Source organism: Anarrhichthys ocellatus, unplaced genomic scaffold (genome assembly GCF_004355925.1).
Source record: "Anarrhichthys ocellatus isolate YVR2014 unplaced genomic scaffold, GSC_Weel_1.0 scaffold26, whole genome shotgun sequence".
Taxonomy (NCBI): Eukaryota; Metazoa; Chordata; class Actinopteri; order Perciformes; family Anarhichadidae; genus Anarrhichthys; species Anarrhichthys ocellatus.
The window spans coordinates 3,877,440-3,891,791 of NW_022280056.1; the positions used below are offsets into that span (position 1 = coordinate 3,877,440).

At 42.7% G+C, this 14,352-nt stretch overlaps 1 protein-coding gene across 1 annotated transcript in view; it reads left to right on the forward strand.

Annotated features, from left to right (window-relative positions):
* Positions 1–11,397, forward strand: part of grapa (GRB2 related adaptor protein a) — a 24,521-nt gene extending 13,124 nt beyond the window's left edge. The window contains exons 4-5 of the mRNA XM_031862087.1: positions 4,189–4,357; positions 11,022–11,397. Coding sequence (XP_031717947.1) covers positions 4,189–4,357; positions 11,022–11,207 — 355 coding nt within the window. The 3' untranslated portion in view covers positions 11,208–11,397. The remainder of the gene's footprint in view (positions 1–4,188; positions 4,358–11,021) is intronic.
* Positions 11,398–14,352: the final 2,955 nt, after the last annotated feature.

Consider the following 14,352-nt stretch of genomic DNA (forward strand, 5'->3'; position numbering starts at 1 on the left):
GTGTGTGTGTGTGTGTGTGTGTGTGTGTGTGTGTGTGTGTGTGTGTGCGTGTGTGTGTGCGTGTGTGTGGAGTGTGTGTGATCAAGTTGAGACAGATGCTCTCGGTGTGATGCACTCTGGTACTCTGATGTCTCTGGGTAATAATTAAATTAAAATTAAAGAGTAGCTGCACACATTTAAAATGTTTTTTTTAAGCTATAAAACAAGCGATATGAGTGAACTGTGATAAAACAGCAATGCTCGTGTTAATATTGACATTTTTTTTTACCAAATGTATACAAATCGGCATTTCATGGATGAAACAGCTCAAAACGTCATCCAGTGTTTTAAATCAGACCCAGTCCTGCGATGTCAATCCTGAGCCAGCCGTTCAGGACTAATAATCTGAATCTGTGTTAATGACTGATTATCTGGCGATTATCAAAATAAGTGCCCCCATTCCATATTGCTATTTTCATGCTACTGCTGCTAGCTGTCATATTCGAGGCGTTCGTCATACGTGTGTTGGTGCAGTTTCATCTCTTGCCCACTTATAGTAGGTACAGTACAGTATAAATGTATTCTCATATGATATCCTACGAAAAGTTACTCCTCATTTTCGCTTAGTTTAGTTTAGATTTAGGAATACATCGTGAAATACTTAGTAAGGTCAGGGCAACATAGGTTGAAGAAAAGATCGTAGTTTGGGTTTAATTAACTACGGGTGTGCCGTTAGTGAATACGCAAATTACGTGACAAAAACATCAACGTTGAACTGCTGTCTTTCCATTGTTCATGTGACCTGATAACAGCGTGTAGGTGATTCATGGTCTAGATACTGTGAATGTGTTGTATTTTATCCCCGCCTGAGAAGGTGTTCAGTGTGATGAGGCTCAGACAGTAGCAGTACTCAGGTGTTTTCTACCATTTCCCCGCGTCTAAATATCAAAGTGCATTAGTTTACTCGAGTGGTGCAGAGGTGGGGTAGTGTTTTGCAATGCAGGGCAAATTGAGCGTGAAGATGTGATGTTGTAGTTTAAATGTTGCTCAATGAATATTTGAAGCGATTCTGGTCAGCTGTGCAGAGACACTACAGGACATTTTGTCAAAGTTTTTTTTACTGTTGACACTACATGCAGAACTGATATGCAAGGTTCAGGATTACACATTTTGGATTGCATTTTTTGTCTCCTGTCTTAAAACAATGTTTAAAGAGCAACTAAACCACAGAATTCTGGCGTTACGTTTCCGACTAACTTAGACTAACTGCTAACTTAAGCATGTAGCTGTTTGCTAGCTAACTATTTAATGGAGAGCCGTCAGGGGTCTAATGCTCACCTGCCCAACATGTGCCAAACTAATGTTAGACCTCGCAGGAACGGGGAGACTATTCAACAAAGTAACTTCTTATCCTGAATGATGCATGTTAGCTAAACGTAAAAAATGTGGTCTAAGCTTGTTTACAAGACCAACAGGGCAGCTGCTTTGCATATTCTTGACACAATGTGTAGAATTGAAATAATTTGCACTAAAATGTGGACCTGAATCCATTAACAACGGTTCTAAATATCCATATATGTCAGTTTTCAGCTGAAAAATATGGCTTGAGGGTCGAGTTACTCTTTAACAGACAGGTACCCACAGATTCACTATCATTACAGTATCTCTTATAAAATGTTCGCATAGATTTTAAGACACGTTATACGTCTTTTTTGTTATATTGTGTTTCGTATAATACAGTAACACCTCTAGCTGCCAGTCTGAAGTAATGGTAGCCTGTGCAGAGTTTCAATGGTGTTCCTATTTACTGGTATTAGTTTGTTAGAGATCTGTCCATTTTATGGAGAAACTTTCCTTTTTTGCACCGTGTGAAAACCAACTCGTACAAATTTTCTCTGTCATCTTTATCGCATCGCACATTGAGTGAAATTAGAGTTCTCATAGCAGAGTTTGTGGTTGCATGCATTATGTTAACTGGATGATTTGGAAATATCTATCTATCAGGGCTAACCCCCTGGTAAACACATAAGTATAAATATAAGCTGGGCTTGTTTTGTTACACTTGGACATTTGTTATACTTTAAAATATACAAAAACGACATGTTTCAGGTTAATTTCAGTACAACAAAAGAGTTGCAGGAACTGTAAAGTAGATGTGGTGAACAGGCTACAGCACAACTTAAAAGAAGTTTTGTTTCCCTTTTCCTTCCTCCTAAGTGTTTGATGTGTTTTGTTCTCCATTACACTGTCGTAGATCATCTAAAGGGAGAGCACCTGACCTCTCTGCATCCTGTCTATAATCTCCACCTCCACAGAATTGAAATTCCCCTTCATTTTTCTCTGCTTTGTGTCACATTTGGACAAACAGCTGCACAGCTGGTGGCAGTAACAAAGCCCAGCCAGTAGGGCGCAGCAGACGGCGTCAGTGACGGGGGCTGATAGAGATCGTTCACAGAGAAGATCTCAGTGGAGGGGACGAGGGGGACGGGGGGACGGGGGGACGGGGGTCGAGTCAAGAGAGGCGATGGAGACGGAGTGGAGCAGATAACAAGAGGGAGCGAGATAGGGAGGGAAAAGTTAGATAGAAGTCAGATAACAGAGACAGAATACAGACCCAGAGGCAAAGACAGACAGATAGCACGGCTGCTCTCACAGAATGAGTTCATGTTCAAAGGCTGGCACCGTGTCAACAACAACTTACATTTGGCGTCAATTCATTTTTTTCAACTAAAAAGCATCCTCTATTTCCTTTACACTTTATCACACTTTCATAGTTGTTTTTTATGGGGGGGGGGGAGACTATGTGAGGGCGAGAAGAGGCAAACGAGGACACAGAAGTGGTGAAACATTGGAAAAGGCAGAGAAAGAAGGGTGGAGGTGGAGGTGGAGGTGCAGCTGAATGCCATCCAGTCATCGGGGAATCAGCCCCGCTGGTTCATATAGAGCTCAACGTCTGAATAGAGAAAAGAGCTCTTCTTCCAAAAAAACAGGCCGATGCTCATTCACTTTCTCTCCGAGTCTGGAGCGGAGCCAGTCGGACTAGATAGAGGAGTTCAACGAGGTAACATTGTGTTCATTCTAGAAGGAAGGGCTCGTCATTTATGGGAATCTGATACATCTTAACACCAACGGTGTCACAATAAAGTGAGAACACTGCTCCTCTTTTCTCCAAACAGAGGATATGATATTTTAACCATCATTAACTCACAAGCCCTACACACACACCTACTGACGTGATGCGTTAAGAAATATGGGGGAGTTGCGTTGACTTCCGCCGCATATTGGATGCAGTTACATAACCGTGTGATCACGGCGAGGTGTCCAGATTTTCTAAAGATAAGCTGGCAAGTTACTTAGCAACCACCGCGGAGCCGGATAGGGGAGCAGGTATGATTGCCAATGAATACCGGCCAAACGCTTTTAATCATGACGCCGAGGCATGCACTCCAGCACGGGGGCTATTTTTGTTTCCTGCCACCGGCTTTGTGTCATTATCGTTTTGAGCTCAGCCCTGTATCCATCAATAATATGACATGAAATGTATTACGCTGTGTGACTGATGATTCTCAGCTAAATGGGTGTTTTGTTCGACATCATCTGCTTTGCAGACTCACAGAGTAACCCAGGTAAATGTAGTCAATCTGTCCACTCCTGTGTTGTTTTATCTGTTCTGGTGTCGTCTCGTCATCTGTTTTGTTCAGGGTTTTCACTCTGGACTTTCTGCAATAGGTTCAAATGTAAAAAGAAAATTTTAAAAAGGAAATAAGCTGTTCTCCTGTGTGTTGCCGGCCCCAGCAGCTGACAGCTGTGCGAGTTAAAGGGGCGGCTTTGAGCACTAAAGGCCAAGACTGTCGGTATCGACCCGAAGCCGGTCCAAATTTACTGTGGTGCAAAAAAAAAAGCAGTGACCCGGGGACGACCAGATTATGTCCGTCCGTCTGTCCGTCTCCGCTGTTGTTGAACATCGTGACGTTGCATGAAGAGCATGCTCAAGATCTCCTCACACACGACATGGCACACATGATTTTGAGAGGAAATTGCTGATGCAGTGACCGAGTTATTTTTCATTTTACACGGTTAAACAGATATTAAAAGCAGGACCAGTAGGTGAGGAGTTTTTACTGAATCATAGTTCCATATCAACCCACCACAGACGCTCATTTAAGATGAGAAATCATTCTTAACTTCTCGTTGTGTTCCTTTTTGCAGTTATGGGGACCACGTTCAGCACTTCAAGGTGCTGCAGGACCGCTGCTCTCAGTACTACGTGTGGGAGGAGGTCTTCTCCTCCCTCAACGAGCTGGTGGAGTTCTACCACAGCAGCAGCATCGCGAAGGAGAGGACGGTCTTCCTGAGAGACCCCGAGCACTTCGCCAGGGTGAGCACGTGACTCCCCGTGTGTCTGACACTTTTGTCTTTCTTTCATGCATTTCAACTGTCTCAAACTCTCCTTTTAACCAAAGCAACGAGCACAAACATATTATCAAAAGACAATTGAATCAGTACTTTAACAGAGTTTAAAGTCCTTCCTGTGTGAGAGGTTCATGCAGGTTCACAAAGAAAAGACATTTTTTTAATGGGAATATATTGATGATTTTGATTTAGAAAATGTAGCTTAAGATAGTAGAATAAATGTTTAATCTTCGGAACATTACTCTGTAGACAGCGTCAAGTGTTGTTTCCCCCTTAAATATTTCAAATTTGAGGAAGTTTTAACTGTTTAGAATTTAGAGAAATTAGTTTTTTTACACTCAACACAACAGATCAGCATGACGTGTTTCTGTTTCCGTCTCTCTCTTTCCCCCAAAAAAATCCACCTAAATCCACAGCATCTCTTAAGCAATCACAATTGTCAATCTCCTCCCGAACCCATTTATTTAAAACGCATCTGTTCTTGTCGTCATCACTCTCCGTCTACTTCATCTTCCCTCTTGTATCGGAGTCGCCGGAGATTTCCTAAAGTCTCTGATGAGACTTTTTCCACACGGTGAAGCAGCATTTTTGTCTCTACCTGTTGTGTGTGTTTCTTTATACAGACATAACAAGCTACCCAGGTGTTTTAAATTTCACTTTTCCCTGACTTTGACATGCTACCAGGGTTGTGTTTTGGTTGCTGTTGTCATTGCTATGGGAAAATGTGTGCGGGTCTGTGACTGTAGCCACAGGGTTTGACGTAGAGGTGCAGCTTGGAATGAAAGATCACATGACTGCCGTCGGTTTGGAGCAGAACCAAATCAGTCATCCCAGGCACTGAGCCAGAGGGAGCGAGCGCCGCAGTTCCATAGAAAACAGATTTGTTTTATGGACATAAGTCATGATTGCCACATATCATATCAGTTAGTTGTGTTTCGTCCACAGTACTTTACACACCCAATGAGCCGGGTTGAGGTTTCTGCTCTCATCTACAACATTTATAAGCTTTTCAAGTCAAGTCAAAGCATCTTCTTTCATACAGCTCAATATCACACATGCGTCTCAAGTGGCTTTACATTCTGCACAGCATACAACAGCCTCTATCTTGTTTTCAATGCATCTTTTTTTGTAAGGTGAAAGACCGCCTGTTACCCAAAGGCGTATCCCAAACTTGAGTCAGGATTAGTGAGATAAAAATCTAAATGACAGGTATTTTCCATGATGTTGTCGCCGGGGGGGAGAAGCCGTTGTTGTGGCCTACTGTGAAGTCATTACGCAGACGGGAAAGGCGTTGCATGTTAAGTGCTCCCTGGGAGTGGCATGGGCGCAGGCGATCCCGCTCGCCGTGGAGCGATGTGATCCACAGCGATCCTGACATGACAAGCATGTTCGCATCACAGTAACACAAGCCGCATGCCAATACTCATCACATCATGTTTTGTTTTATGTTTTTTTCGCTTCTGAAGCACATGAGAATAGGCCGTCATTCATTGGGGCGCAGAACGTGCAGGTTGATTTTTGCGGTTTGTAATGAAATAGCCGAACAAACTATTGGATGGATTGCCTTGAAATTTGGTATGAACATGTATGCCCCTCATCAGGATGACTTGTATTGATTGAGAATACACCATTATGAATATTTGACCTTTTTTGTGTTTTAAAGTTTTAAACACTTCATACTTTGTCCAATTCAAGTCTCAGGTCTCAAGTCACAAGTCCAAGTCAAGAACCAAGTCTTTGAGCAATAAGTCCAAATCCAGTCTCAATTGTTTGAGGGACAAGTTCAAGTCACTCCTTTATCTATTAACATACAGTATCACCATTGACTATCTGTTTGGTTTATAATCACTTTAAACAAGCGACTGCAATGCAGTAAGTAGTCCCGGGAGTCATGGAAATGGCTGGAAACATATATTCTAAAAGCAGAGCTGCTTTTTCAAATGAAGAAAAAAAAAGTTACCAAGTTGCTTCCGGTGTTTATAGAAGCATGTTAACAGCCTCGTTCAGAAAGCATCAGCCCGAAGCAACTCTAAAAACACATGAGCACAACTTCCAGATTTTGCTGCCACCTGTCTTTGCACACGATCCTGCAGATCGGGTCCATTTGTAACCATTTTGGTTCATTTTGCTGGAAATTCAGACCTTGCTCTTAGCTATCAGCTCGCTGCACTGCGTGTAAATAACAAGCAGTGAAGAGGCATTGGCTTCTGAGGTGCTTTGTGGTTTTTCTGAGGTGATCAGATAAGATGTGAGAGAGTGCAGAGGTCGATGCTTTTTATAGAACTAAACTGAGGGAGGAAGTAACAGCGAAACGCACATGCACATACATCCTCCTGTGCTTATGACATCATCCAGAAGGTCTTTTTTAAACATTTCAAACAGGCGGTGGACAGCACATCGTGCATTTTAAAGAATGGAATACAAAAAGAGTGAATGCATAGATCAATAGGGTTATGATTTAAAAAGAATAACGTATATATATATATATATATAAACAGCTAAATATCAATATAGTTTCAATATTTTCACGGCCACATCATCAGCGCAAGCTTTAGGAAATCTGAAAACCTTAAATGTGTTGAGCCTGTACTGAATGGTATGCTCTTTAGAAGATGATCCACATTTATTGATCTCTGTGATGTGTGAGCTTTACTTCAATGAGTCTGCTCCGTCTCACCCCTCTCTTCGTATGCTTGCTGTTGTATAAGTGTGCTGGAGTGAAGTGTGGCGGATAAGTCAGCAGGATTTGGTCGTCTCGACCAACTCATTTTTCAAAAACAAAAAAAAACTATTTTGAAACCTGGGGTTATTGCAATAAAATGAAGGCCTGGTCTTTTTCTCATAATCGCGATTTATTTGGAGACGGTTCGCTGAGCAGCCAGACTGCTGCAGTAATTCACCTGGCGGAGCAGGAGACTTTCAGATGAGGACGACAGGTTCTTTCACCAAGCAGCTCCTCGCTTTGGGTTCTTGTTTGGTAACATCCGGCCTCACACCTAAACAGTTTCATGCACAAATGCAGCTGGAGCAGGTGCGGTTTAACAATTTAGCTTCGGGGCGTTGTGATGGCAGTTAAACGGGAGATAACGACGGCGGTCCTACGGGAGGATGAAAATCTGTGCGACCTAAATACTGTCGCAGTCTGAATCTCTTTAATGTGAGCAGCTAAAATACAGTAGCTCTTTCTCAGCATTTTGAGTTTTTAAATATTCATACAGTAGCTTCTGTTGGTGCACAACCAACATCTGTCTTCTGTTCTCCACTGAGAAGCTGGTGTCATGACCTGCGCGTACAGTAATAACAGCATTATAACAACAACTGCTCACAATGCTAATCCATCCAAATCATCCACTCCACTACTAACACTGGATCTATTGCTCTGCTATGATTTCTGATGAAGTAAAAATTGTAACACTTGTAAGAAGTGTGAATACGGGAAAGAGAAGTCAGACAGATGTTGCACTCTTTTCCTGTTTATTGCTGTTATAAAGCAGATTTAAGACCACGGCAGAATGTTTGTGCTTGTTAATTTCATTGCTGTTTTATACTTCATTTATTCTCTCGATTACATTTTAATGTGATGCCGCACCAAGTTAGTAAGTTAACCCTGGCACTCTCGATGAATTACCAGGTATCAGCGGTCACTGGTGTCTCTTCACACCATATCTCAACGTCTGGTGTTCCTCTGTAGCGGTACTCAGCAGCCCACCCACATCCTCACAGCTGCTCTTTCTGTGTTCTCACAAGTCTGCATCTAATCGCTCCATTATAGTAATAACACCCAACGCATAAGATGCTGGAATAACTGCTCTAAATGTGCTTTAATGCTTTGCAGTCGGTAACAAAGTGGTGTGAGAATGAAAACAAAACATGTAGAGCGTCAGTGACATGTCCATTGACGTCTCCTCAGCGAAATTATTTCCATATTAGACTCCTGACAAAATGAATTACTGCACTGCTACTCAGCGTAAGGGCGCATCTTTTGTAGCAGATTATTTTCCTTTTGTGGTTCATGGTATTCATCCCATCATCCTGTGATGTGACAGGTCCCACATCAAAACAACTCTCTTCATATCATGAAATGGAATTTACCTCAGCTCAGAAATAAAGATGTTACATCAGGAACATGCATGTTTCAGGTCCATCAGAGCGATTTACATTCTATGTTACTCTGCCTCAGGTCTGCATGATGTGGTCAAAGGTCCTCTTGCTCTTCTATATTCATTTAGAAATCTAATATGGGTTGCGTGCCAAGTTGGCCTCGTGTGCGTACATGATTGTGCAGTCTTAAAAACTGCACCGAATGTCCATTGTTGGGTTGCAAATCTTATAATCTGGATTTGGCTCTATAGATATTCCAACATTAGCTTACAGGCTGTGACTTTTCCTGTACTTGTAGGTCAGCGTGCTGCTCGGTCACGGCCTCGAGGTGAAGTGCATCTGCATCACAACGAGCCCCATAGCTGAGGGCGCCAAGTTTACCTGCACGGCTTTGTAGCCTTAAAATACATCTGTCTTTCCACATCACATCTCATCTTAGTCATACCTTTATATCTGTAGCCTCGTTCACTCTGCAACTGTGTTAATACGTTTTAAGGGGTAAATCAAGTCTATTTTAACAACACAAATAAAGAATGATTTAGCAAAGGCAAAGCTCTATATGATGATGTCACAATCTGAGACTAATCTAGATCTTTAATGAAATAATTTGTCTTTTTAATTTCACCTGAATGTGTTTCAACAGGTCTTTATTCCGCTGTAGGTATGTCTGCAGATTAAAAACAGTATATTTAGCTTGGATCCAAACTGTCATTTTATATAAAGTCATGGTCAGCTGGTCTTTGTATCAGTGGGGCTTCGTCATGAAGGTCTCTCACTGAACTCCATTATGTTTCACTTACACAAATTATGACGCCAGAGAAATAACAGGACTTTATTTTCTAAATGCATATAACCTTTTCTCGCCTCGTACGTTCCTAAATTCCGTGACTTTGCAGCCTTGCAGTGAATGCTCTACGACTATCTAAAATATTAACAGTACGCCCATTTCTTCAGTTACAAGCACACCACTTCATCTCCGCTTCACACAAGAGTCAGGCAGTGACACTACAGAACAACTCGGAAAAACTTCTTGCATGGCTCCCTTCAGACCTTCAGATTATTAAATGAATAATAATAACAATAATGAAGGGTTACAGAGAAACTATCTTGACTTCAACCCGTGTGCTGTGAATGTTTCACAAAGATATTATATGACACATTTAAATAAACACAGTTTATTTTAGTTTTTGACTATATGGGTCAGTTTCAAAGAGACAAACTTAAAAACTTAATCTGAGTCCATGAATCTTGTTGTGTTCCTCTTATGGTGCGGTTGGTCTAGTTTATATATATATATATATATATAGATATAGATACAGTATATATAAATATATATATATATATAGTCTGTACATGCTAAACTTTAACCTCTTTTTGACACCTTGTCATTTGGAAACAGAGGCAGTGCGACAGGCCTTATAGACCTTGTTTGTGTGTGTGCAGAGACAGATCTACTACAAAGCTGTAGTCCATCGGTGTTACAGAGTCATTTGTTCCCCTGTCAGCAGCCGCTGACGAGGACGCTGATCACAAGGCAGCGGACCGTATTTCTCCTCCCAAACCCGCCGCTCCTCACGAGCATGGAAAAATGAATGGGTTTTCCCCAGTGCTGTCACACACACACACACACACACACACACACACCGGAGCAAATAGAGGCCTGCACTCACATACTCTCAGCATCCAAGTACAGAGGAAGAGGGTGCACAGGGACAAACAAGAAGTCTAGACTCGATCAGCAGAACAATAAAGGATAAGTCTGTGAGGATTTCATAGATTTGTGGGATTTATACATTGTGTCTGTGTCTCATGCTGTTAATCCTGCTGTCTGGTTAGTGTGTGTGTGACTGGACGCCCTTATATTGCGCCTCTAAGACAAAGCAGTCCACGGCAATAAAGCCCAGAATTGCAACATAGATACCTACGCACACACACACACACACACACACAACAAAAAAATACAATATTGCTCTCAGTCCCCGTTCATATCTCTTCCACTTTTCTCTGTGGGAGTGCAGCTGACAGCTGAGAGGTTAGTTAAGTTCAATACGCTCTCCTTAAAATATCCGCTTTTATTCTGCTACTCTTAAACTGCTGTTGCTTCACGAGTCAACAGAGATCAGAGGAGGCCGGCTATCAGGGGAGGAGAAAGACTCTACTTTAGTGAACGCAAAGAAAAACACAGAGAGGCAGAGAAAAGCAGAGCATCTGCCGGTCGAGTTGGAAGCAGTTCACCCTGCAATGAATCGCCGTAAAACACCACACTTCATACAGAGTGCTGTGTTTAGTCTGTGTGTGTGTGTGTGTGTGTGTGTGTGTGTGTGTGTGTGTGTGTGTGTGTGTGTGTGTGTGTGTGTGTGTGTAAAGGTGCGTTGTTGTCTCACTCATATCATTCTGGACTTATTACTCTCTGTTTCTCTCTCATGACCGTTCGGCTGTTATAACATGGACTGTGTAGAAAGTTGTGAAGCAAAGTTTTCATTAACTTTCTCTCTCCCCCCCCCCCCCCCACCCCTCCCCCTCCACAGCGTCCCCATCATGCCCACGCTCTCTTCGACTTCGCCCCCCACCATCCATCCCAGCTACGCTTCCTGCGCGGTGATGTCATCGAGCTCATGGACTGCTCCGATTCGCTGCACTGGAAGGGCCGCTGCCACGGACACGTGGGCTACTTCCCCCCCGAGTACGTCCAGCCCATTTACCACTGCCAATGACCTGTCACTCAGACACACGGCCACGCCCACTGGCTCGTCAATGAGCCACCTTGACCCCCCCCCCCTCACACTGCTCCCCTGCTGTGCACTCGCCCATTCACTTTTGGAGAACTGACGAGCCGCAACCGAACTGCTCATTATGTAACTGACTCCTCCCATTATCCCTCGTGATGTCACCTGTCAATCACAAGCCTTGTCCAATCAGCTGCTGAAGACAAGTCAATCGCTTCCACCTGATCCCACAACTCCACTTTCTCTTTAATCATGTAACACATAAACTAAAGTGAAGATATGGACCTACACACTGTGGAGAACTCAAACCTACACACACATTGCCAGGCACACTCATTTATTAGAGTCCATCAGCACCGGTGCAGGCTAAATAAAAGCAACACACACACACTGGACAGTGTGTGGCCCACGGGAGGATGTCGCGGATGTGTTCTCCGCTGAAGGCGATTTAAGGATTTTGCCGCCGCTTCCGCGAAGAGATCCGCTGAGCTGAGAGACACAGAGAGTCATTGTGTTGACACAGCAGATTCCTCTCTCGCCGTGAGCGGGTGTGTGTGTGTGTGTGTGTGTGTGTGTAGAGGTGGTTTGTGTGTAAAAGGTGGGTCTGAACACATGTAAACCTGCAAACTTTATGTATGTGTATTTGTGTGCTAAAGGAATCTGAATGCATGTGTGTGTGTGTGTGTGTGTGTCTGTGTGTGTGCAGCCTCGTGCTCTGTGGACCAGTAAAGGAGATCACTGTGTTAAAGTGACCAGTGAGATGAACTTTGTTTTAAAATACACAGCTTAATATCCTCAACTGAATTTATGAATCATTTGTTTGTTTGTTTGTTTCCATGTATTTATTCTTATTCATGTGTAATCCTACAATACATATATTACAAGTAAGATACAACATTGTAAAAAGGTTTTGTTCCTGTTGCAACAAATAGTCTAAGAAAGCCACATCTGATGTGATCTACGGTAAGAGCTTGGACCAGTCTTCCTCAACGTGTAACGACCAATCGTTTAAATAAAGTGATGCATTTACCTCTTTCACATTATTCACATCTTTGCTTAGTATTTGTCTGTTGAAATGTAACACGAATATACGAGAGTACACAAAATAACATGAATAACACGAGTGTGCATGTAGACGTAGTCACTGAAACAAAGGTGGGTTTTATGTTTAAGAGTGAGCCTCTCTGTATGTCAGATATACAGTGAGTCCATTGTATTCCTACATTTCAAATTAAGGTCACTGTTCCTCTGTGTCTGCCAAAAAGTTGCAGATTTGCACTTTGTGAAACATTCATTGTCACAGAATGAAATTTAAAGCACAAACAACCTTTTCATTGAATGTGTAAAATGCTATTTCAAGACATTTTCTATGATCTTTCACATTTTGTGCCACAAATAGTTAATCAAGCAGAATGAATTCTACGTATTTTGTGCATTCAAGGCGTGGAAAGTAAACAGGAAGTGGACGAGGTCACTGTGACGTCACTCATTGGTTTGTGCACTGACGTTATGAAGCCTCGAGTTCGGCGATTTCGCCGTCGCCATCTTGGATTACAGATGTCGCCATGTTGTTTTTTCGCAACCAATATATGTAAGTTACCATATTTGGAATCAGCATACTTTATGGTCTGTTTGACTCTAAATGGACCATGATTTGCTAAATGAACATCATGCTGTATTGAAGAACCATAAACTCATTATTCGCAATTTGCAGTTTGGGCTCCAGGAACTTGTGCTTTTCTGTTTTCTATATTACAGACTAAACCATAAATAAATAAAAATAGTGATTACAGCTTTACACAAACTGTCGCTGAAGTCAATTTAATACTATGTTACTTTATCGACACAGTAATGATATTCTACTTAGTGTGTGACAACCTGATTATAAATGTCATGGTGTCTTATGGAGAGATCTCTTTGGCATGCCATTCTGCTCGTCAACCAAAGGTATTGCGTCAGCGCGTTGATGCGTGCGTGTCTGAACAGCATCGATGACACAATGTCGGCTGAGTGTGCTCCGACAGTCCACTGGTGCTATGAGAGGAATGCAGCGCTGCCTCTCAGCAGGATGTAACGTCTGAAATGAAGCAGGAAACTGGGTCACATCCCATAAATCCTCTGGTCTGAATCACCTGTTCTCTTTTCTTTCACTCTTTTGTTTTTTTAAACAAACCACTCCTTTTATCCTCGCTGTCAGAGTCGCCTCTGACTCGTCAATGACAGTCAGTCAATAAAGCAGCGGCATCCAGCAGAGGAGGAGAAGAAAGGCGTTAGAGGTGCACCAGAAATACTAACCAAATGCTTGTTTTCTAAGAAAACTGCTGTCACTTTGAAGTGTTCGTGCTGCGTGATACAGACACACATTCACTGTGACATATTTGTGTCATACACTGGAAGTGAGACAACATAAGTACGCTAAACGTCTGTCACTAAAGGAAAAAAAAATAAGTGGAAAGTAAGAGATGAGAGAAAGAACGTGAGCCGGAGACAGCAGCGAAACGAGACAAGATATGGAGATGATGAAATGTTAAAAGGTGAAAAACAGAGAGGAAGAAGCCGATGATACAAATGAAAAATGGAGGGCAGGGTGTCACCATGCGAATGAAAGTGACAGTCACAGAGCAAGCGAGGGGGGGGGTGACATCGATGATATTCAAAGGCGTCGGACACAAATACAGCAGAATCAGATGAACCAGTTTAACTGACTGACTGACGGCCTCTGCCTGTTGAGGCCCTTACAGGGAAACGATCGGCCCGTAAACCAGTCCATCGCTTCATCGAATAATTAGTCCCGTTCTCCCAAATCAACCACACAATATATCAACAGATGAGGCGCTGCCGATGAGTCAGCGAGATACCAGCATGTGATTCATCCACCAGTTTACTAAACATGGGATCAGCGGCGACGGCAAGACAGAGAGGAGGGTTTAAATATTTAAGGGTGCCTCAAGTAACGCTGCCCATCACAGGAGGCCCGAATGAAGACATGTCCCTTCACTCCACCCTCTACTCGTCAGGTCTGAAAAGAAAGGTGCCTGCGACTGGACACAACCTGTTTCACGTGTTTAATCGCTCTGGTGTGCAGCTACTGACTTAAGAAGTTAGTGTTGAGAAAAAACACAAAAGGCCAGTT